This window comes from Rousettus aegyptiacus, unplaced genomic scaffold (genome assembly GCF_014176215.1).
Source record: "Rousettus aegyptiacus isolate mRouAeg1 unplaced genomic scaffold, mRouAeg1.p scaffold_m13_p_4, whole genome shotgun sequence".
Lineage (NCBI taxonomy): Eukaryota > Metazoa > Chordata > Mammalia > Chiroptera > Pteropodidae > Rousettus > Rousettus aegyptiacus.
This window is the reverse complement of record NW_023416307.1, coordinates 145,392,324-145,418,232: the sequence shown is the minus strand read 5'-3', so window position 1 is coordinate 145,418,232 and position 25,909 is coordinate 145,392,324. Positions and strand designations below refer to the sequence as shown.

General features: G+C 32.9%; 1 protein-coding gene and 1 pseudogene across 46 annotated transcripts in view; both read left to right on the top strand.

Annotated features, from left to right (window-relative positions):
* The window catches only part of CLASP2 (cytoplasmic linker associated protein 2), a 144,654-nt gene that overhangs the window by 96,731 nt on the left and 22,014 nt on the right, over positions 1 to 25,909 (top strand). For 6 of the 46 annotated variants that reach the window (XM_036219955.1, XM_036219951.1, XM_016158761.2 and 3 more), the window contains 10 exons: positions 2,595 to 2,657; positions 3,605 to 3,711; positions 5,389 to 5,412; positions 6,784 to 7,028; positions 8,271 to 8,334; positions 13,701 to 13,703; positions 17,866 to 18,029; positions 19,068 to 19,146; positions 19,279 to 19,329; positions 22,392 to 22,535. In XM_036219955.1, the coding sequence (XP_036075848.1) occupies positions 2,595 to 2,657; positions 3,605 to 3,711; positions 5,389 to 5,412; positions 6,784 to 7,028; positions 8,271 to 8,334; positions 13,701 to 13,703; positions 17,866 to 18,029; positions 19,068 to 19,146; positions 19,279 to 19,329; positions 22,392 to 22,535 (944 nt within the window). The remainder of the gene's footprint in view (positions 1 to 2,594; positions 2,658 to 3,604; positions 3,712 to 5,388; positions 5,413 to 6,783; positions 7,029 to 8,270; positions 8,335 to 13,700; positions 13,704 to 17,865; positions 18,030 to 19,067; positions 19,147 to 19,278; positions 19,330 to 22,391; positions 22,536 to 25,909) is intronic. The other 40 variants (XM_036219969.1, XM_036219965.1, XM_036219970.1 and 37 more) reach the window with 13 other exon arrangements.
* LOC118602229 lies at positions 24,486 to 24,604 on the top strand (annotated as a pseudogene).

Here is a 25,909-nt window from a genome sequence, read left to right as displayed (position 1 = left end):
GAGTTCTACTCATTGTATATTAGAGTTTTTATTTTTTTTGATAGACATGTATAGAATTTTCAGAGATTAATTTCTTGTTCTCTGAGTCATCTGGCTCGCCAAATCGTTTAGACTATCCTGTACTGATCTAGAAAACCCCACTGAGCTGGGGACACAGACACGGATATTCTTAACTCTTGTTGTTTAGCCATATGTCCCAAAGATTGCCAAAGAGTTTTCCCTTCTGTACTTTACCAAAGATATTTTTAATTCATATACAGTAGTCTTAATCTGTGGAATATCTGTGTATGTGTAAATGCACATGTATACACATACATCCTCATGTATATATATTTAAGAAATGAAATAAATCCTATATTTGTATAAAATAAGAATGCCACCTTCAAGAACCAAAGGCAGTGGTGTGGGTGCATGGTCATTTCAGAGCGTATGTTCTAGTATCATATGGCCTGGGTTCATACCCTAGCTCTATAACTTCTCTGTACCAGAATTTTCTCATCTGTAATGATAACGTAAGGGTAACGATAGCATATACTTCTTAGGCTTATTTCAAAGATTCTATAAATGCGAGAATACATAAAAAAAATCCCTGAGAGCAGCGCTCGGTACACAATGGTCATCATCGCTGCCACCACTACTGCCACTATTGCTCCTCTGCCCCTTCCCACGGAAGCTCTAATAGCTTACCTAGAAATACTTGTTATACTTTAATGGTGTAACACCTGCCTTCGTATAATGATAATACTGCAGAATTGTTAGAAAATGTTTATAGAAATTATTCAAGAAATTATAACTAACAGTTAGTTAAAAAATAAGCATCATAAATATGCCTATTTTTAAAGACATATGTTGTCTAGCCATTAAGTTTCTAGATTCATCTCAAGCCTTCATTTGACAATTTAAATCACTTAAATTTTATTATTGAAAGAAGCAGTTTTCCTGGTTCTAATGAAATTCTATTTGGATTAAAGATGATTAAGCCTTTTAATTATATACTGTTGTCTTTTTTTAAATCGATTTTTCTAGTCCTTTTATTTACATGTGGATACTGAATAGTAAGGTAGCAGATTAACTCTTACACAGGGGTTAAGGAAGGGTAGCACTCCCAGAGATTATTCTTCCCATTTGCATTTTCTGCTATATTTGCCTGTATTCTTTTGTCTCTCTTTGATAAATCCTTTTGCTGCCTCTGACTTGAATATTGCCATTCAGCAGATGAATCCCATAGCTTGTCATCCATTCAGTTGTTGCACTAGGCCAGTGTGAGGGCCCTAAAGCATCAAAAATAACTCAGAGCTGACCAAAGCTGGACTTCTCTGGAACTTGTATGCTTAGTTTCCTTTTATTTCTGGAACTAAGATTCAAAAAAAGTCTTGCATAATGACAAGCACATGAGTAGTGTCTCTTACCTATTATCTTTAGCCACAGATAACTATTGATTCCATAAAGTTTTTCAGAGATTTTCATCCATAAGACATTGCCATATTGGTTTAACTCTTTCTCACCACTTTAGAAAGCATTTCTGTTGACCAAAATTAAACTATATTTTAGTGCGCTTTGACTAATGATATCAATCACCTTAGGGTATGATTAAACATTTTATGCAGCATTGTTTCTATTTAATCTTTTCTGTCAATCTTTTTGATCATTTTCTTGTTCATTATGGTCCTGTGGCAAAGGAGTGCTTCATGCAATAAAAGTATTTTACTTGCTCTAATATCTGAAGAAGAGTAACTTTTAAAATAAGAGTAATATATTTCATTAAATATTATAATGAGTTTTTCCTGGCTTGTTTCTGTATGTAAGAAAAAGGTTGATTTTATGGCAATATAAAAAAAAATCAGAATTGTAAGATCTAAAATTTTAAATATGATAAATTTAGATTTAGAAACATCATAAATATAGGAAGACATGTCATGCATTTCCAGGCTTTTTACTTATTAATATTCTTTTTCGATGTTCAAATTGCTTTGATATTTACATAAAGTTATACCGAATGTAGAACTTGTATTCTGTGGACCATATGGAAAACATTATGTTGACATAAATGAGGTACGTTATGTTTTGAACAATATAAAGATGGCAAGTGTAAGATGTTTTAAGAGCAAAGGCCTTAAAAGAGTACAGATATTGAAGTATATCACTTTCTAGAAGTATGGCTTTGATCAAGTTAATTAACCCCTACGCTTTAGTTTACCCATCAATAAAATGGAATAGTAATAATTGTGTCATTGGGTTCAGGATTAGAGGACGTAGAATTATTATTGATTACTGGTTACCATATGGTTTTTTTTTTTAACTACAGTGTTCATTTTTTTGTTTCATGCTTGTACTTTTGACATTTCCTTCCATTTGAATACTTGCTTTTTTTGTCTCCTGTGGGCTTATGTCTGTCCCCTTAGGTGTAAGATCTGTTGTGTGTCAAGGATGATATTGCAATGCTAATGTTCAGTTACCCTATTTAGCAATATTCTGATCCTTACCTATTAATCGTAATACCCGTGTTAACTAACTCTCCTTGCCTAACTGTAGTGCTGCCACTATTCCTTGTTTCTGTGGTAATAGATGAGGTTTGTATGGTCCTGTTATTCCAGCCTCCAGACACCATTCCAGATCTACTGGTGCCCTCTACGCCCCCGATGTGTATGGGGCCTCAGGTGAAGGATGAGTACATTTTCACTATCATCTGTGCATTCATCTCAGATTTTTGTCCTTTTCAGTTCCCATTAAATAAAATTCATGTTTTAAAATTGATTTTTTAATTTAAATTTAATTTGTTGGAAAATAAATCATTTCTCATATTTTTATTTTCCCCTAAGTAACTTTTTCCCCTTCAGCAATCTTATTTGAACATTTTTCTCACTAGCAGATGGACATTTTTCTTTAGTATAACCTAAGTTATATCATTTTTAAATATTGTATTGTTTTATGTTCTCAGTTATGTATCTCATCTTTGTTTATTTAAAAAAAAAAAAAACCAAAATGGTGGATGAAGTGTTTTAATTGTAAATGATGGTATAGAAAGTAGTTGAGGGGGAGAACTCATTTCTAGTTTGTCTTCACATACCTCAATGTCAAGCACATAGTAGGTGCTTAACAAATATTAAATAATATGTAATAGTTATAGAATGAAATCAACTTATCTTGAAGGAGAAGAGGTAATAATTAGAAGGGTTTCCCTTGTAAATTCCTGGTGTGGCTTTACTGAGCTTCTTAATAATTACTGGTTTGAAAATTGAACTTTGTTCTGGGCTCACCCATTTGGATGAGATTTGCCTGACTGATAGAGCTGGATTGATTACAGGGCTACAGACTTGCAAACCCTTAGTTGGCCACCATGCTTTCTTCTGTCTTCTGGTTATAAATGTATTGTAGCTACTGTTCTTTAAATTTAGTTTCCATACATTGTCAGTAATTTTAATTGCCTTTACCCTTTTATTTGACTAAGAACTATATGTACCCAGAAAATACAATATTGCTTTTAAAATGCTTTCCCCATTGGTTTTTTTTTTTTTTCTTCCCCTTAAGGATCTTAAATTTCACAACCCAACACTGTTACATTTATGACTTTCTCAAAAGTATTTTCCTTCTTCTGATGACTTAGGTCCAGGGTATGGGATCAGCCAATCAAGCCGACTGTCATCTTCTGTCAGTGCAATGCGAGTCCTGAACACAGGTTCTGATGTGGAGGAGGCAGTAGCAGATGCCTTGGTATTCTTCTCCATTTCCTTATTTTTATAGATATTCCAATTATGAAAGTAATGTATGAGTCACCCAGGCTAATAGAGTGGGAAAGGAGATGGGAAAGGTCTTGTGGATTGAATTCAGGAAGATTTGGGCAGTGTCAAAAGCAGAGCAGTGTAATTTATTATTGATGTTTATTGGTCAGAAATTTAAGCAAGAGCCAATAGTAATTGATGGGATATCAGAAATATAAATATTGATGTGTTTGATGTGTTTCATGCACTGTAACTATACTGAGAGGGCAGATAGATTAGAATATAAATATATATACTACAAGCACATAATTTCTAGGCTAGCTTGACCTTAAGTATTTAGGGATTGTTTTACTTGAGAAGAATTTTGTTTGCTCTTTTACTTATTTATATTTTCTAAGCTGAAAGTATATAAGTATTTAAGTATTTAAGATATGTTCCTGGCTCTTTATGCCTGACACATTTAACAGTGCAGTTTAAAAACAATCTACAGATCTATGGTACTTTGTCAGAAGAGTGCTGTACATGTATCACTGTTGTTTTTCTCTCTTAAAATTATGAAGGAAGTATCATTTGAAACAATGTAATTGGTTTTCGCCAGTTTTCCACATCAATTAAGTATGATCCAGTCATTTTTAAAACATATTAATCCTATGTTTGAGAAGCATTTTTACTCAGTTTCTTATCCAGAACTGATAAAAGGCCTCCTCTTTTGTTTTGAAATAGACAAATACATTGTGCCTTTTAAAACTAAATCACATCTTAACCAGTGTTGATATAATGCAGTTTTGCCACACAGATTTGGAAAACAAGTTTTAAAAAGTAGTCATCAGTCATAGCTATAATACATTAAATGTAACCATATGTTTAGTTCTGCTGTAACAGTCTATATACGCTGAATTTTTCCCTTTACCTCAGTCATTTGATTATTTTTTTTATTAACTATAACTAAGTAGAACTTTGTTCTTGTAGACATGAGATATATTGATCACATCTTGTTCTCAGGATATTAACTCAGTCATATGTTTCAAATTTACTATTTCTCATCAATATATTTTTCAATTCATATTTCCTAGTTTTTTTAAGTGGATGACTTACCACTTAAATTCTTCTCACATAAATTTTATAAATTAAATGGGTTTTTCTTGAACTGTTACTCAAAATACTAAGATGTTATCTTCGAATTATATGAGGAATAATATTTAACCACCAGGACTAAAAGCCAAATCCCAATAAGTTGATTCTATCTACTTCCATTATTTGTATAGCACAGACATATTCCACTGTTAACTATTAATTTTTAGGAAAGGACTTTCCAACTATTAAGCCTAATGAGGACCTTGGGGAAAATCATAGAAATAAAATTAACTTTGAAGACAACAAAAGGATCCAAATAGGAAGAAGACTTGTGTTCCTTTGGGAAAACTAGTTAAGGGAAATTTTTTTTTTTTTTTTTTTTGGTAACTCACGTAATTCTCTTTGAACTAGGTTATTGGCAAAGTTAAAGATATAGGCTGCTAATAAGCAGTTCTTATGTAACTATATATTAAAAACATTTCTGATTATGGGCATTGTTTATATGCATATACAGTTATGCCTAATTCATTGTGCTGTTTAGCAAAATGTTCTTCATTGTGTTCAATTTTTCTCTTTAAAAATTTACTGCTCTCAGCTCTTAGGAGACATACGGACTAAGGTATAGACATTGCTATTTTCTGACATCTTATACCATAACTTTTTTTTTTTGCTTTATCAGTTTAACAGATGATAGTCTCGATAAAAAATTCAAGTGGAAGTAATAAATCTTTAGACATATATCCTATTTTTTTGTACATGTGATGATGAAAAGGAGATACTACTTGAATAGAATGTCCTATTGGGGTTCTCACTTTTAAGCTTGAGTAATTCATACAAATGAGATGATATCATTCACACTGATTCCAATAACAAAATTGATCCTGGAGCCCAACTCAGGAAATGCCACATTACTGCTATTCTAAATTAAGTGAGTGTCTATAAGTCAATATGAACCATTTAGTGATGGAAACTTCATTAAAAACTGTTTAGTAGATTAAGATCAAATTATATTTCTCTTAGACTTTAGAATTTGGAAAATTTATCACCACCTAGAACTGTTTTAAATTATGCGCTTAACATTTTCATAGACATGTCTTCACTGCTCACCAATGTGAATTCAATATTAGATTACATAAAGATTTATTTCCAGTTCTTTCCAGGACATCTCAAATAAGCTATTTACTCTAATTTCATTTTCGATATGCAAAGTATAATTAGTATTTACACGTATTAAATAATAAGTTTCAGATGTAAAGAAATCAAAAGAATCTATGCTTTATCGCATTTAATCAAATAGACATTATAGACACATTGGGAAAAACTTGGAGGACCCTTAAGGAGCTGGCCTCCTAAAAAATAATAGTAAACAAAACAGATTCTCATCTTTTTTTTTTTTTTTGTCTGTATTTTATTTCTCTAGGAGACATGAGGGTTGGGAATAAGGCAAGAAAGAGTGGCAAGAGAAGTGATAGTGGAGATAAAAGGAGAACAGAGGAAAGAGAAGGTAGACAGGAAAAAAGAACTTTACATAGGGGAAAACATGCATTTTCTTTCATCTGTTGTCCATTTTCTGATCCATTCTCATCCTTTAAAGAGGTAATATTTTCTTCTTACAAACTCAGATTTTCAGTACAGTCTCTGCTCATTTATAATCTGGTAGTTCTTGGTTTTCCATGAAAAGGAGAAAGAAAAGGAAAAAAAAAAACACATTTTTGATCACTTCCCACTTTACATATCTGAACTTTCCTATAGTCATATTCTACTTCTACCACTTCCCATGGTTAAAGAATGTTTCATCTTCTACTAACTTCTAAAACATATTTTCTGAAGAAAAACTAAATATTGATGTTTTATTGTTACAATGATTAGCAGCATGCTTTTTACTGATTTTTTTTTTTTTTAAAAAACCAGTCCTTTATGGTCAGTAGAAATTGTGAAATACTAGTATATTCTTGTAGCTACTGCTAATGAGAATCTTTATGTATAACAGAAAAAACCTGCTCGAAGAAGATATGAATCATATGGAATGCATTCAGATGATGATGCCAACAGCGATGCTTCTAGTGCTTGCTCAGAACGCTCCTATAGTTCTCGAAATGGTAGTATTCCTACATATATGAGGCAGACGGAAGATGTGGCAGAAGTCCTCAATAGATGTGCTAGTTCCAATTGGTCAGAAAGGAAAGAAGGCCTTTTGGGGCTGCAGAACTTACTAAAAAATCAGAGAACACTGAGGTGAGTTGTGTTATCTTAAAATAGTTATCCTGTTAGGTTGGCACTTTTTGACTTGACTTCGTTTCTATAACGCTTAGAGATAATGGTATGGGAACAGACTTGTCCTCAGTTTAGAAGGTGGTATCAAAATGTTTTCCTGAGCCTCAAGTCCTTTAGGATTGTGTATACTACTACCATTACTAAAAGTTTTTAAATTCACTAGCTCTATTTAAAGAAAGATTTTAAAAAGAAACTCTTTATTCACAAATAGAAGTTAAATGAAAAATGATATTTTTAAAAAATAATAAAATGCACATAGTATTAAAGCTGACTGGTTTATTAAAATTTATTCCTGATTAGTTTTTCAGTGAGAGGAAAGAATGTTTATATTCACTTGAAAATGCGAAGGTATATTCTCAGTATTTATGTGACTCTTAGTGTATTACGAGATGGAATTTGAGTGAATTTCTCCAAGGACAGACATTTGTACTGGTTTTTAGTTCGTTTAGGTTTGGTTTCATTTCCATAATGGCTTTTGCTTGCCTTTTTACCCCTAATTTTTTTAATCGTTTTTATCTGTGTAAAGTTTTAAACCTCGGTAGTTTACCCCTTTAAAAAGTTAGTTTCAAATAATGCATGTTTGTGGTAGAAAATACAGGGTTACTTCCTGATTTGATATATAAAATCAGGGTTTGATTTACTGTGTGTTTGTTTTAGGAAGTATTAACACTTACATAATTTGAAATAAATGTTTATCTGTATAATACCTAATATATTTTAAAGTTTGCATATCACACTTCATGAATCACTGCAATAGATCGTTATAATACTGTTCACAGTCCCATTAAGATTCAGTTATCTTAGATTCAGTATATCATTTTAAATGACATGTGAGTAGGCATAGTTTAGAAATGCTTTAGCCCACAGGTGGCAAAATTTAAGAAAACATCTTAGCATTAAGAGTAATATTCATGTGCTGAGAATGTCATTTGTATGGTTTCCCGTATCATGATAGATTAATGAAATACAATAGTATTTCTTTTCTTATAACTTCCAGCCCTAAAATAGTGTGGGTTGCAACAGAATTATTGTTGTATTTGATAAGATTGTATTTAGCCCGCACTAGTAAATCCCACAAATTTCTCAATTTTGAGGGCTTATTTTTTTAGCCATTTTTTAAGAATCCCAATTATATGTAAGGTTACTTTTAAGTGAATTCTTCCTACAGCAAGATATTAATTAGTCACTCTATTATTTTGACAGTCGAGTTGAACTGAAAAGATTATGTGAAATTTTCACAAGAATGTTTGCTGATCCTCATGGCAAGGTATGTTTTAGTATTTAAGATTATTTACTCCTATAGGTGTCATTTGTATATTGCCAAAAGAAATGTAAAATAATAGCAAAGAATCTAAGTTATTCTTGTTTTATTATTGCTCTAGAATGGTAATAATCTTTTCAAACAATTGAATTTAAGCTTTTGATATTATATATAATTTAGAAATTGTTCTCTGGTAATCATATAAGCTTGATAGAGTGATTATCTAAGACTAAAAACTGAAGAAATAGTAACAAGCTCAATTGTTATTAGTCAGGATAAGTGTATTTGTATTAAAAACATTTTACTATTTATAAAGGAAATATTGGGGTAAGTTGAAAAAAGTTTGTAACTTTTTATTCAGTTTTCTTCTTTGAATATTACATTAATGTAAATATATTGTCTTAAAAGAATAATTTTGTAGAAAAAAATGCCATTAAATAACTCAAAAGCACAAAATAGTTTGATAGTAATATAAAAGAAATATTTTCTAGGTTGAAATAGTCCATAAAATTTTTCCAAGTGTTCAATTTTTAATGTAGATTAAAATGTTTTTAATTAAGTATTACTGCATAATCTGCATGTGTACTGAGGAGTTTTGGGTTACTTTGATGACTAGTACTGCTGTAAAATGTATTCATTTATTTTGTTTTCAGCAATATATTTGACAATGGTAAAACTTTATTATGTATCTTCCTTTAGGACACCAGGTATCTGAACATGAGAATTTCTAACCTAAGTAAGAGGGAGATGTGGAAGGAAAATTATAAGAAAAATACTGATGAATTTCACTTTACTGTTTTTTTATTGTCTTCACTTTATTGTTACACATATCATTTTCTCCTTTTATTTATTTTTCATATTTTCATTACCTGAACACTAAAGATATTAAAATCCCACTTTATATATAATCTAAAATCTAGCTAACGATATAAACTGCCTATACTTTAAGCAATAATTTTCAAAGATATTCCTCTATCAGAAGGTATATTTATTTTATTCAAGAATATAAGGTCCCATTAAAAACAAAGATTAAAATACAGATTGGTATGCAGTTTTTTACTAAAATTTTTAAAAATTTGTAACTTTTAAATTGAGCATATAGGTAGCTATTTTATGTTGACACTAATTACAGCTGTAGGATTTCTTTTAATGAAAAAATTTCTCTAAATTTTGAACAAATTAAATGTTGATATTTTTTTGTTGGCAGTATGAGCCAAAAGACAAGACAATTATCATCCGAGTGGACTTGTTTTATCAAATGATATTTTAATTAATACATGCATCTTTATATAGATTTTTAAAATATCATCAATAAGATATATATATAATTCATTTCTGCTAGAAAGTATAAGACCGAAGCTGGATTATTTCATGAAGTCACAGTTTTTGGTTTTTTGTTAAGACAATAATGCAATTTAGTTGGATGCTAAAATTTACAGTAATAAAGAGAAACGCTTTAATCATCAAATAGGAAAGCTGAGTTCGATGTTGGTAGAGGAATGGAACTGAACACAAGTGTTCGGACACCCTTCAGTCCTCCCTAGAATTGTCAGAAAGGTGACCTTTTAGTTTTCTTTCATAGGGTTTTATAACAATTTTTATGGACCCCTCTGGTTTTGTTTATTTGGTTTGGTTTGTATTTTTTTCATTAGTTCAGTGAAGAAAAATGTAATGGAAAGATTTTTGTTTAAGTTGTTTTCGTTAAGCTTTTGTTAGGTAATTTGTCCATCAGAGGCTCTGTGAATAATGTAATTCATTAAGAAGAAGTTGGATAGTCACCATTACTATGTTGAATTTAAAATGTCAAGGTTTGATTTGAGTTTTTGCCTTTTATCTTGCTATTACTAAAATAAGTTATTTCCTCACCTCTTTTTTAAAATGTATCTTTATAAATACCAACATTCTAATGTTCAGCATCAAGCAACTGTTTTTTGACACTTCTTTTCAAATACAAGTTTTTTCTCTAAGAATTGGCCATATTTTTTTCTATAAAGGGCCAGATAGTAAATATTTGAGGTTTTTGTGGGCCATAATGATTTCTGTCACAACTACCCAACTCTGCCATTATAGCATGAAAGCATCCATAGACAATATGTAAACAAATGACTGTGGCTGGGTTGCAATAAAACTTTATGAACATTGAAATTTTAATTCTTGTTAATTTTCATGTCACTAAATAGCCTTTTTTCTTAACCATTTACAAATGTGAAAACCATTTGTAGCTTGCAGACCAACCATAATTTGCAGACCCCTGTTCTATACCAACCTTGATTATTGACGCTAAAATAGAAACACGTTTAAAACCTCTACTGTGGACCTCATGCTGCCGGTTGAAAGTTAGGACTGTTGAAGGGTAACAACATACTGCCCCTGCTGGCAGCTCATGTATTCCTGTATATTCCTGCTACTCTCCATATCTGATCTGTGATTTTTGTCCAAGTGCTCATTGCTGCTTGGTAGTCCTCTTCCTCTCATCTTTCTCTTCTGTCCTCCATGGAGACTGAGTCAAATAATTTTTCTCCTCAAAATTCCAGCCTAGTTCACCTCCCCACCCATCTCATGCCCTACTCACATGCCTACCCAGATTATAGAAGCCATCAAGCAGAAACTCCATTCCCTGCCTCCAAACCAACAGATTTAACTGCACATAAACTCATTCTTTCTACCTTTCCTCCTATTGAAGCAGAAGGAGAGCTTACCTTGAAGCTGTTGTTTGGCTACGTAAATGTATGTCCTATTTCGTGTTAATATGGTCTCATCTGCCTAGTCTTTCAGGAATGTCTCGAATTCCAATTTTGTGATTGATATCCATCCCTTTTTGTTTTTCAACTTTGTTGTGAGTGTAGTCAGTGTGTCTTTTCTGTCATTTTAAGGAAGTGTCATTTTAAGGAGAGAGGAGGAGGAGGTCTGTGTTCTGCCGTTCCTGATTCAGTTTCCTTTATGCCATTCTTTTACTCTTCTTTTCAACTGCCTGTCTCTGCTTGTTTTACTGATGCTGGTGTTGCTTGGCGTTGTCTTACACCCTCTTCTTTCTCTCTCTACCTTCTCTGAAGCTTAAGTTACCCAGTTCATCCTAATGACTCCCAAATGTATCCTTAAAGCCCGTATTTTTTTTTCTCCTACACTTAGTCACATGCCTATTGGTCATCTTCAACTTCAAAACCAACATTTTCTTTATCTCATTAAATGGAACCACCATCCCCTCATTGCTTAAGTGAACCATGTGGGCATCATTCTAGACACTTCACTCAGTCCTAATTGATTCAACCTTCCAAATTTCTCACCATTCTCACACAGTCGTCTTTTGCCTCTTGCACTTTCTCCCCATCTCCTATCCCTAAATTTCCAGACTACATTCTTGAGTTATTTTTCTAAAAGGTAAATCTGGCTTAAAACACTTCAGTGACTACTTATTGACCTCAAGAAAATGTCCAAGCAGAGCCTATCCTTTTTGCTTATTATTCCTCCTCATGTCAGCCCAGAAATTAGGTTCATTTCTCCAAATGTATCATGCACTTTTCCCTATAGTCTTAAAATATGCTAACAGGGACACTTCTCTTTCTTCTTCAAGCCTAGGTTAGCTCTCCGCTCTGAATTGGAATCACTTTTCTCACTGGGCAGAAACTGTCTGAAGCCTTGTCCTAGAATGGGCCACAGTATTTGGGAGATACTTCATACACTGAGCTTGGTTGTTTGGATTTTCCCATGTCCTTTTAGGTTGAAGTCAACATTTCGATCTCTGTATTAACAGTTTCTAGATATAGTAGCCAGCTTCCGTGGTAACTAAAAGTCGTTCTCCTTCCCAGCATGACTGAGACCACCAGCTGTCCCCAGCAGAAACAGGATACTTAGAGAACCAGGTTACGAGCATCCATGAAAGCCCCATCTCCTTTCATCTAGGATCACCTTTTTCAGCCCCCAGAGTGTTTCCTTCTTACATATTTTAGAGTAAGGATCTGAATCCAACTTAAATATTAGGTAAGCTCCAGTATTACAGTGCAGACATCCCAGAAGGGAAAGGTCAGAAAAGAGCTCTTTCTGAATACAGTTGAAATAGATGCTGAATTTTTTTTCTGGTTGCAGGAGTAATGTGATTGGTCAATATAGTTTCAAGCTGAAATTATTTGATATTTATAACTAGATAAATAAACTTTTTTTACTTCAGATACCAGTATGGAAATAAGTGACCCAATCACAATATATATATGACAGTAATTTAGACCATAAAGCTACAAATGTGTAATTTAAAGCCTCTTATAATTTTACAGGAGAAGCAATACAACACAGTGATAACACGTGTGGATAGTAGAGCTCCAACCTGTATTATCAGCCTGTGCCTTGGTTTTCTAATCTATAAAATGGAGTTAATAATAATTCCCACTTCATAACATTATGATGAATAATGAAATGAGTTAACATTGTTAAATCCTAAGAATACACCAAGCACTATATAAGTTTTTAAAAACTAAATTTAAATAAAACTAAGGAGGGACTAAGGAAACTAAGGACTTCAGAGGTGATTTTTATTTCAACTACTCTAGGCCCATTTTTTCCCCATAAATGTTAGGCGTGTCATGCCAAAAGCTATCCCATGTAGTTTCTAGCATGCGACTCTGAAAGAACTAGTTGAAAAGAGCCACCTTCACCAAGGTACACACTTTGAATTGTCATTTTATGGTCTATGTAGTCTTACTCTTGAGTATTGGACAGTTAGAGTAGGAATTCCATCTGTGGCTATTGAAATAGGACACAGTTGAGTGCCCTACATAGAAGGCCACATCTCATCTCCTGAAGAATGTTCTAGGCAGCTGAGCTGCCTACTGATCAGGAGACCATAATACACATCTTACCTGGGAAAATAAAAGGTTGTAGTATAAACACATACTTTTTACCTCCAAACAATAGTAATTGTTCCCAGCCTTCACAGAAATAATTTAATTTGTGGCTCTGTTGCTTCTGAGGAGGACAAAAGATAAAAGAAAAATCCTAGATACTGGGCTTTGGAATCATATGTTCACAATGTCCAGAGTGGGGAAGGTGTCTGTTAGTCTTAGATTATTTCTGGAAAATGACCCTCAAGGATATAGGATCTGGAAAAGAAGGGGGTTTTTGGTTTCTAACTTCCTTGACAAGAAGATGAGGGAGAGACACAGGAAAATCACATGCTCTTCTCTCATACTATTCATTTAACTCTTGTTTTAAAAACTATTTTAAGTTTATCACAAAATTTGAAAAACATTTGTCACTTTTTTTTTTCTAAGTGTTTTTCTTCCATACAGGAACTTTGCATTGATGGCGACTAATTTGTGTGTTTTTCTTTTTTTTCTTTTTTTCTTTTTGCATGCTGTCCCCTGTGTTGGAACTCTCAATAGAGAGTAAGTTGGTTCAATATTTGTTGGAAACCTAACTTTACTGCATGACTGTGAAATTAACCCTTTTTCTCTATTTTCTCTCCCGAAGAGTTCATGCAGTATTGGACCCTTTGCAATCCACGAAATGCTATTCGCAGTTATGCAAACTGTCATTCTTTTTGGAGATGTGCTTTTTAATCTACTAATTAATCTAATTTGATTATGTTCTTCTGTTCTATATTTGATGACTGGCACACCTAAGTTATCATCAAGGTTATGAAAAGACTGCCTCAATTGTAATAGCTCACATATTATAATTCTTTTCCAGTAAATTATAGTTGTGAGATATATAGGAATGTAAATTGATTCCATTGAAGATTGGTTTCACTGAATTATTTTTTAAAAAATTTCTGGTTTCACAATTATTTTAAAAATTTTGTCCTAACCTCACCATATGCTTTTTCTAATATTCTAATGTCATTCCTTAAAAGCAAACAGAGCAGTTTTACAGAGCAGTGATTCTCAACTTTCTCTTCTGAAATCAAACCGTTAGCTGTAGTATTATATTAGCATACTCACTTTCCATTTTCTCCCTAATCATAGATAAGGAAATGGGAGAATTTTAACTTCTGACAGTGAACTCTGTGATAGACAATCAAGTAAGAACTATTATGTGAAAGTTCCAGTATATATTTTGAATAGATACAGATAGGCATATACATTATCATTTAGTAAGTACCATTGGTAGGATATAAGTATTTTGAAAAATAATAGGATGGTTCTATATGTAGAGTACTTAAATGTTTATATATTTATTCAGCTATACTCACATTATATCTAATCAAAAGAAATTTCTTCTCAGGAGACTCAGAGAAGTCTTCTTAAAGGAAATAGCAGCTCAGAGCTTGACTGGAACATAAACTTTGGATATGTTAGAATGAGAAGAAGGGACCTGCTGGGAATGACTAGAATGAGTCCAGAGAAGTGGGAGATTCAGAAAGTTTATAAGAAAGAAAAGGAAGTTTAGTTTGGCTGGGATAAAAGGACAGTCTTACACATCTTCCCTTGCATTATGAAAAAAAGATTGGCTACAAATTCATTACAGGGTTTCACTTAAGAGAAAATTCTTACTCTTTAAAGAACTTTTCCTGCATATTTATTGAACAACTTTATATTTAGTCCTCAGCCTTTAATAACTTTGAGCTTGGTTCTAACTGGTGATATAAGACTGTATAAAAATATAGTCTTATTTCTCAAATATTAAATATATTTTACAGATGGGAAGATAATGTACATATTGAAAAAGTTAAGTAGTACCATAAAGCTAATCTCACTACAAGTTCGAGTAGGAAACATCAGTGGCAATTATCCAGGAAGCGTTGGCTGGGACTCAAGTGGTAAATTTTATAGGGAGTCACATACTATGTGTAAACATAACAAGTGGGGGTATGGTAGGAAATCAGGGTTTTGTGTGAAATGTGTTCAGGGATGAAGAGTTTATGTTGCCGGATAGCCCAAGATCAGTTTGGAGAGTTAGACCCTTCTCTAAGCATTTGAGACACTCTATAGACAGTGAAAGGACATTGAAGGATTTTGTTTCTGTAAAATAAGTGATCTCACAATTTGAAGATGAGAAAGAAGCATGAGTTAATTGCTTTTTTGACTCCTAGTATACAGGGAATGTAAAGACTGGCTGCTACAGAAATCCAGATAGGAGGTCAGAAAGGCCTGGTGCCTACAATGATGGTGTGTGATCGACACATTTGGGGAAGGCCAGAAAAAGAGAGCTATTCTGGAGGTTGTGGGACCTAGTAGACTAGATCAGAGAGGCCCTGTCAAGGAGGTCACACTTCCTATGAAAAGAGAGTCAGAATGAAGCCTGGCTCCCCACATTTAGCATGCAATAAGAAAATTCATGGCAACAAGAATGGAAGAAAAAAAAGAAAATAATAATAGTAAAGCAGTGTCAAGCTACAGAATGGCCAAGCATACTATGCTAATGATGATGGGAAGACCATTGATGGGAACAATAGGATGGAAACTGAAGGAGAGATTCTTAAGATGGTGTCTTCTGCATCTGTAAGGAAAGGATTTAGGTCATGAATAAAAATAAAGATTGTAGAAGAGACAATACTTTAAGGAGCAAGAATATAGAATAGAAAGATAAGTCTTAAAAGAGAATAAAAGTAGCTTTATTTTAGAGAAACAGAAGGATTGCTATAAAGTAAAGCAAAGTGGAGGAAAAATCAATGGAGAATTTTATGTCGAATGGCAATAAAGTAGATGAGGTAAGTTATCTACTCATAGAGCATATGGAAACAACTGAAAACCAAGTGACTTAGCTTTAAGTCTAGGCTCAGCCATTGATTATCAGCGGAAGCCTTGGGCAAGTCACTTTCCTGGTTTTGTTTCCTAAGAACCAAATAAAATGAGAGAGTTGACATAGGCATTCTAATGTTTGTGATTTTCAGAATGGATTTTGGTATAATAAAAGCTTACACTTGGAACCTTCATGAAAGTAGAGTGAAAGTGAATCAAAGAATTAGAGTGATGTGCCGGTAAACCAGGTTAGGGGAAATGTCAGAGAACCCTGATTTTGTAGTGTTTCCTATCATTCAGAAGTGTAAATACTCCCTCCCACCATGACTGCTTTCAAGCTACCAACCAGCTCACAAAATTCCTGAATATCTAACCATCAACTTTCTGAGTAAGCGCTCACTCCAGCACTCCTGGATGGATAGGTTTGCCAGGTACCAGTGAAAGGGAATTCTAGATTAAATTCATGAGTTCATCATAGAATAGGTCTGGTGAAGTTCACCAGTGTTCTGAGCCCTGAGGAGAGGGCCAGAGAAAGTTGTAGAGAAGCAGTTGACCAAATTTTGAATCTAAGAGAAGCCAGGTTTTTTCCTTATGGTTTTGGAGGTGGGACAAAAGTTACTGACTCTGCATTGTGAATAAGAACAGTGTTGAAACAGACACTGCCTGAGCATCAGCGTACTAGAAAATTTAAAATAGTCATGGTTTCTGCTTTTACAAATACAGAACATCTTGAGCAAATAGTAGAAGTATATTTTTTCTAATTCAGACTCAAATGTTGAAGCTTAGTCATAATTCTGATAGGAAAAAATCCTTCATTTCTAACATGAGAAAAAAATGAGAGTTCATATATAACTGTAAAGGAAATTGAAGAAATAAAATATATATCGAGAACGAAACTCTTAATTTTCAAATTAAAAAGTTACTTCAAGATTATGAACTTCTTAAAATCATTGTTTATACTCTACTGTGCTTATAAATTCTCATAGTGCCAGAGATTGTCTTAAGAGTTTTTTTTATTATTTACCTAGAAACTTTCCAGTGTGCTGTTGAACATCTTGTAAAGAGATATAACCTTAATGTGAAAGTCACTTTTCCTAAGTATTTTAATGATATGCATCACTTAACAGTATTTCTTCCCCTCCCTTAAAATATTTTTTCATCTTATAAAAATTTTCAAACTAGTTTTCAAACATAAAACGCATTGATAGAAATGGAGACAAATAGCATGCCATCTAGGACTCTTTAAAATCATTAAAATTTAGATGTAGATTTGTATTCTGAATTTTTTTTAGTTACAGTTATCCCAAACCATTTAAAATTACTTTTGGGGCAGTTTTAGTAAATAATATATTTTATAACAAGACAAAAATTGTAACAATTAACATTCTGAGAAATCTAAGGAGTCTCTAATTAGCCCATTATGTCAGAATGATCTTATACTTTAAAGTAGCTGTCTGCAGAGTCATCTCTGATTAACTCAGTGCCACTCTTCCAAAGAGCTGAGGGCCAGTGAGATTATAGGTAGCTCCTTGCCCTAAATTTCAGAAAAAATAAATTTCAGTTTAACCAGTTTAAGCTGTGGCATCGTGGAAAACATTAGGTGTGCCAGCCATTACGGCCAAAGTTTCTTTACCAAGTGATGCTGCATGGAATAGCTAATTGTTGAACTTCAGCAGAAGTTGGATAACATTTCAAGTGTACTCTTGTATCACAGAGTCCAATGAAAAGCAAGAGAGATTGTTTTTCCGCTTGGCTGCCAATCGCTGTGCCTCTGATTCCTGTATTCCTTTCTACTTCAGTTTTGAATTGATCATACAGGTCAATATTTCCTCCTCTTTTTCTCCCCTCTCCCGTTTATCAACTATAGGTGTTCAGCATGTTTTTGGAGACTCTAGTGGACTTCATACAAGTCCACAAAGATGATCTTCAAGATTGGTTGTTTGTACTGCTGACGCAACTACTAAAAAAAATGGGTGCTGATTTGCTTGGGTCCGTTCAGGCAAAAGTTCAGAAAGCCCTTGATATTACAAGGTAATATTTTCATCATGCATTTCAAGTTTACCTGATAGAAATCAGGAATATTTAGTTTCTATGTTAGAAGTTCAGGTGTCTGAGTCCTTTAAAACCATTTAGACGGCATAGGCTCCATTGGAAAATTGTTAATAACGCCTATTCACATGGTATAGTTCATGCAACATTGATCCTTAGATCAAACACTGCTTTCTTTTATAAAAATTTTGTTAACATTTATTGAATAATTCAAAATATTATTTTATATTAATTAAGATATATCTGCAGAGTGGAGTTGAAGATTTTATTCAATCTAATATAAAAATAAGATATTCCCTAAGTTTAAAAGAATGTTTTATTATACATTAAAATATTCAGAATCCTTTTTCAGAGGATTTTGAGCCAATGATATATTTCTACTTTCTTGTGTAGATTGTTGAAGTGACTTATTTCAGATATCCATTTACTAAGTTGAGGTGAGTCTAGAATTCAGATATTAGGTTTGGGGAAACATCTCTAATGTTGAACTTTTTATTGAACGTATTTTTCTAATTAAATCTATATTTGAGACAAAAAAGATAGGCCATTATTTACTATATTGTTGCTTTTTAACCCCCTACAGCAGCGGTCCCTAACCTTTTTGGTACCAGGGACCAGTGCTCCTATGAGAACCTAATGCCTGATGATCTGAGAGGGAGCTGAGGTGGTAATGGTAGTGCTGGGGAGCAGCTGCAAATACAGATAAAACTTCTCTCACTGGCCCACTGCCCTACTCCTGCTGTGTGGCCTGTTCTAACAGGCCGTGGACCAGTACTGGTCTGTGGCCCAGGGATTGGGGACCCCTGCCCTACAGGGTATAAATTCAGATGTTCAAATTCTTTTAGGAATAGCTTTTATTGTATATTGTGTCATACAGACTATACCACATATGGATGCTTCTTTATGTATGCTTTTTGAATGACATTATGTTTTGTTATTAAGCATATTTTCTGTTAAGCGTGCTAAATACTTGCTGACTTAATTTTTGTTTTGTTTTGCTTTGTTTACTGTTTATTTCAGGGAATCTTTTCCAAATGATCTTCAATTCAATATTCTAATGAGATTTACAGTTGATCAGACTCAGACACCAAGTTTGAAGGTAAAAACTTGAAGTCTTTTGAAGACATTATAAGAAATTGAAGTATTTTATTAATAAAGTGATATTAATGTTTGTATTTCTGTCACATAAGAAGCCATTCAATCAGTGGATTTTGTTTTTATAAACTTTCAGACAGTCAAGCCAGCACTTCGGGACCAGCTTCACTCTTTTTGGAGCTCCAAGGTTTTTTTGTTTTTGTTTTAATCTGCATTATTTCTTTTCTTAACTCTCTGCAAACTGCAGTGTTTCAGATAATGTTTGTATGCATCAACTACTAACCTTTGTAAGCCTTCTACGCATGCACATATTTGATTTCCAATGTTATTTAAATGCCAGGCTATCCTTTGGAGGAGCTTACCGGGAATACTTTTAGAAGGCAACTGCAAGTATGGCCATCTAACCCTAAGCTGGTAATGCAAACTTGCTCTATAAAGTCTTACCTAATTTTATGTTTGTGATTTCCCAATACTTTTTTTTTTTAGTTTCTGAATAAGTATTTTGGGTGAACTGTCAGTTTTACCTATGCTTATTTTAGTAAAGAAAAATGTTTAAGTTTAATTTCAGTGCTTTTCTCCAGTTCTCCTTAATTGAAATAGTAACATTTTTTTTCTTTTTGCATTGTGATATTTCTGATGTGTGCAAATTAACTATCTCAATTGTTATTAGCACACATTTTTTCAATTAATTTATGTGAAACATGAGGAGAGTCCAATTTGTAATTTAAAATAATTATTAAATTTCACAAAATAATAGAAACAAGGAGCTCTTGGATTCTTTATAAAGATCATTCATAGTAAGTATTAAATGAGATTAAAGTCAGGGAAATAACAAGCATATGTACATTTATAATCCTTATATTTTTCTGCTCTATTCTGCACGAATATATTTCCATAAGCATTACTGCCCAGGACTGACTTTTTTTTTTTTAAGTTTCTGAATATGATTTTGCCTTAAAATCACAATTATGTTTCTTACCAGGGTTGACGTATACTCAACATAATGTTATTTTCTCAGAGCTACTTTGTGAAAGGGATTCTGTCTGTTTTGATTTTGAAAAGTGACCTGCAGAAGGAGAATAAGTTACTTAATGTTATTGATAAATAATTTTTGTGCTCATTCTTTGTCTAAGCCATTGTGCTAGACATTTTAAATTTATAATGGAAGATAAACTTATAATTTTTATCATTATTATCTATATTATCTATAATACATGATAAACTGTAATAGGACTGTGATTTAGGTACTCATGGTAGGTATTCAAGTGCTGTTGAAATGTATGTAGTAGAAATGTTTCATGAGTCATTGGAAATGAAGGTCTAAACTGTTTGCTTAAGAAATATGGGTGATAGGTAAATTGAAGGAGAGAATAAAATTTCTAAGGCCTGAAGAGAAAGACGAAGGGATGAAGGAAATGCGAAATAGAGAACTTGAAATTAGCTTTTCTTGTGGAAAATGTTAAATTGGAGACTGTAATTACAGACTGTTTACATATATTTGTGGCTTTTGTATTATGTGTTTTATATATTATATATACCCACACATTAAATTATATACACAGAAACGCAATGCTGTAGGAGAAAATCACTCTTCAACTATTAATCTGATGTTTTAGAATAGCAAGGAGAAGCTGTATTGGAGCCATTCATACCTTATACCAAAAGTAATAGCTTTCAGATGAGTGATGGGATTAAGAATGAAAAACTTAACGGGTTATAGAAAAACACAAATAACTTGGATATGATATTTGTAAAAAAAAATCTTTATTAAAAAATGATGGATCTCTCAGATAAAAGATGGATGTCTATATAAAATTTTATATTTCTCACAGAGTGTCATGTGGTTAAATGTCAGAAAGGAAGCAATAGAATAGGGGGAAATGGCAATACAGAGTGATTTTATTTGAGTAAGTAATATTTTAAAAAATAAATGTAATCTTTGTTGACCTGTTTTTCTGGGTTTCACAAACATGTAGAATTATACATACCTTAGCAACTGCATTATTTTTCTTTCTCTAAAAAGAATGCATGTTTATGTTATTAAAATTATAGACTATGTATATAACCTTGTAATGCATCTTACTAAATGTAAACTTTCAAATGATTATATGTGTATTGTGGTTATTTTGCCTATTAGTATGGTAAACACACCTATTCTATGAAACCCTTTTAAAACTTTGCATACCTCTATAAATTTCCAAGACACCGCAGTAATTGAATGCACAGTTAACCATAAGTCTCTTTCCCTCTCCACTGTGCATTTCACCTAGAGTGGCCGATAGGTTAACTCTTGGTTTTATTCAGTACATTTTTGTATAGTTATAATTACTTCTTAAAATTTATTCATTAAGTAATGAGAAATATAATTTGATCCCTTCTGACTTTTTTTTACTGAAAGTGGAAAGGGGAAAATACACAAGAGTCAACCTTATTTTAATATTTCACTTTCTATATGTCAACTTAACAGTGTACTTCCCAGAGACCTTATGTAGATTGAGAAAAAAACAGTGGTTCTCAACCTTTTTTTCTGCCCCAATATACCTGAAAGAAAGGAGATAATTTAACAGTGGCTTTCTATACAGATAAAAAAGGCTCAGGGCTCAGTCTAAGGAAGAAGTATGTGTGGTTGCCCCACTTCCTGCTGATTTTGAAACCTGCATGCCACCATGTATCCATCCACATGTCAGAGATTCCTGGGGGGAACTCTTACACAAATAAGTGTTTTCTTTTCTCCAGTGATACTTGTGTAAAACTTTTTCGTGACAAGTTCTAATAATCAATGGACCTATTAAAGAACCTGATCTCATTGTGTGAGTTTTATGATGTATTTTACAGAAACTTTATATTGTCCACCTTAATTACCCACTTGATTTATAATACCTTATTTCCAAAATACTTTGATTCATTTCCCCAAAAGCCAAATTATCAGTTGATAAAGGCTGGCTCCCATGGAGTCTAGACAAGAGTCAGCTGTAAGCTCTGAAGGCAGACTCAAGGAGAAATGTATAATTCTGTCAAGAGTCTTCACAGTTGTTCAGACACGGGGAATGAAACATAAGTTCTGCTATGTGTGGAAAACAAAAATCCACATTATCATATTCTTGTGCCTCAGGTAGGTAGGTGGTTGTATAATTTCTTTTTTGTTGTTTTTTAATTTTCTATTTGTCAAAAAAATAATCACCTAATTATTTCTAAAATGTCCTTAAATGACCATCTGATTGTCTTCTCTCATTGTGCTTGTCTCTGCAGGTGAAGGTTGCTATCCTTAAGTACATAGAAACTCTGGCCAAGCAGATGGATCCAGGAGATTTTATAAATTCCAGTGAAACTCGCCTGGCAGTGTCTCGGGTCATTACTTGGACAACAGAACCTAAAAGTTCTGATGTTCGGAAGGTATGTTTTAATATAAGTGTTAGGAATAAATCAGAAAAGCAAGTCAGTCATTTTGGATTGCCAGTGAAGGAAGCTAATATTTTCAGGATATTACCAGTTAGCATGGAGTTATTTACCTGGTGATATGAAGACCTTAAAAAAAAAAAAAAAAAAAATCTCATTTAAATTATTTAAAATTTTATCCAATTATTATGTGTAATTTTCCAACAATAAAAAAATTGTCCTTGCCATAATCCTCTCCACCTCTAATCTTGTAATCATTCAAAATATTCCATATCTTTCCTCTTGTATTTTACCTATATATTTCAAATAAGTGCTTACACTGTTTCTTGATATACTAATTTTTGGCATTAGGTAAATGAGGACTTGGCTTTCCCATGCCATTCCCACATTCTTTCCTAGATCTTCCCCCATTCCCACATTCTTTCCTATATCTTCTAACCTTCACCAATGGAAAAGATTTGCATTTTGACTTTGGAAGTATTCAGTCCTATACCAAGTGGTTTACTACTGCTTCCTTTCGAATGTTTTTAGAGTATCAGTTAGTATTTTCAACCTCTCTGCCACATTCTTATGGCTAATATTTTCCATATGCTCAAAAACATAGATTATTTTTGGAAATCTCCTTCCTAGACTTTCTTTTCTCTTCACTATCTTCCTGAGACTTCTGTTTACCCCTAATCATCTATTTCTTGCATCTTATATCTGGCTCTGTTTACTCTCTTCCATGATAAATCATTTCCTTCAATATTTGCCACAAAAGAGTGCACAGATTATAAATTTTGTGACCTTTGTTTCTAGTGATGACCATTCGACCCAACAATAGCAGAATATATATTATTCTTTTCAAGTGCATATGGACATTCTTCAGGATAGGCCATATGCTAGGCTATGAAACAAATCCCAATCTTTTTTTATTTTTTAATTTTTTTTTTTTACAAAACAACAGTAAGTCATATATATTTTGCATTGTTTGTTCATCACCCATAGTTAGATTTCTTTCTGTCATCAGTCTTTTTTTAAAAAGATAAAAGTAATACAAAATATTTTCTATGACCACATGGAATGGAATTAGAATCAATAACAGAAAGAAAAAAAAAACTGGAGAATCTCAAATATGTGGAAATTAACATACTGCTAAATCACCAGTGGATCGAAGAAGAAATCAAAAGGGAAATTAGAAAATAGATTCAGATGAATGAAAATGGAGACATGACTTAATGGGATATTGGCTTAGAACAGTGCTTAGAAACAGATTTATAGCTATTAATACCTATAATAAAAGATCTCAAATCAGTAACCTAACTCACCACCAAAGCAAACTAAACCTAAAGCAGGGGAAAAAAAACATAATCAAGATTGAAGTAGAATTAATAGCGAATGGGAAAATAATAGAGAAAATTACTGAAACCAAAACTGATTCTTTGAAAAGTTCAATAAAATTGATGAACTTTTGGATAGATTGACCAAGGAAAGAAAGAGAAGACTTAAATTACTAGAATTAGAAATGAAAAAGGGAATATTACTATAACCTTACAAAAATAAAAGGATTATAAAGGAATACTACAAATAATCGTATGCCAATAAATTAGTTAACTTAAATGAAATGGACAAATTCCTAGAAAGATACAACCAAAACTGACTCAAGAACAAACAGATGTGTAAATGGAACAAGTAAGGAGATTTACTTAGTAATCACAAACCTATCCACAGATAGAAGCTGAAGCTCAAATGGCTTCATTGATGAATTCTACCAAACACTAATAACAGCTCCCCACAAGCTCTTATAAAAAAAACAGAAGAGGAAAAAACAGTTCCCAACTCATTCTGTGAGGGCAGTTTTACCTGGATACCAAAACCAGACAAAGACACCATAAAAAAAGAAAACTACAGACCAGTTTTCTTAGGAATATGGATGCTTTTAATCCTCAACAAAATAATTGGCAAACCGTCTATGGCCATACTACCCTGAACAAACCCAATCCCATCTGATCTCGGAAGCTAAGCAGGATTGGGCCTGGTTAGTACTTGGATGGGAGACCACCTAGGAAGACCAGGGGTTGTAGGTGTAAAAAGTAAAAAATAAGGGATTGTAAGCTGACAAGGTCTTTGCAATCAGTGAGGTCAACCAAGGGTTGCCTTTCCTAAAAACAAATTTTTAAAAAATAATAATTGGCAAACCAAATCCAGCCACATATAAAAGAGAGTCACACAACATCACCAAGTGGGATTTATCCCAGGAATGCAAGATTGAATTAACATCCAAAAATCCATTAATGCAATACATCACGTCAATAGTAAAAAGACAAAAACCCCATGATCATCTCAATAGAGGCAGCATCCAGAAAAATCTAACATCCATTCATGATTAAAAAAAAAAAAAAAAACCTAAGCTAGCAATGGAAGGCAACTTCCTCAACCGAATTGGGGGCACTTAGAAATATCCACAGCTAACATACTTCATGGTGAAAGACTGAATGATTTCTTCCTAAAATAAGGAACAAGACAAGGATATCTATCTGCTCTCACCATTTCTATTCAACATTGTACTAGGGAGTCTAGCCAGAACAGTTGAGCCAAAAAGAGAAAAGAAAAAAGAAAAAAGAAGAAAAAAGACATCCAGATTAAAAGGGAATAAGTGAAACTGTTTCTCTTTGCAAATGATATCTTATTTAGAGAAAACCCTAAGGAATTGCTAATAAACTATTAGAACTAATAAACAAGTTCAGTAGGGTTCAGATTACAAAATCTATATACAGAAGTCAATTGTATTTCTAAACACTTGTAATGAGCAATCCAAAAATGAAATTAAAATAAGTTACAGTAGGATCAAAAAATTTGAATACTTAGGAATAAATTTAACCAAAAAAGTAAAAAATTTATAGTAGAAACTATGAAACTGTTCTGAAAGAAATTAGATTTAAATAAACGGAAAAACTTCTCATGTTCATGTATCAGAAGACTTAATATTGTTAAGTTGGCACTATTACCCAAAGTGATATACAGATTCAGTGTGATCCCTATTAAATCCAAGTTGGCTTTGTAGAAAGTGACAAGCAAATTCCAAAATTCATCTAGGATTGCTAAGGACCCATAATAGCCAAAACAATTTTGAAAAAGAACAAAGCTTGGAAGAATTTATAATTCCTGATTTCAAAAACTAGTGCAAAGCAACAGTAATCAAGACAGTGTGGTACTGGCATATAGACAGACATAAAGACCAATGAGATAGAATTGAGAGTCCAGAAATAAACCTATGTGTCTATGGCCAGCTAATTCCAGCAAGGGTGCCAAGGCCATTCAATAAGGAAGTAATAGTATTTTCAACAAATTGGGCCCTAGGACAACTAAATAGCCACATGCAAAAGAATGAG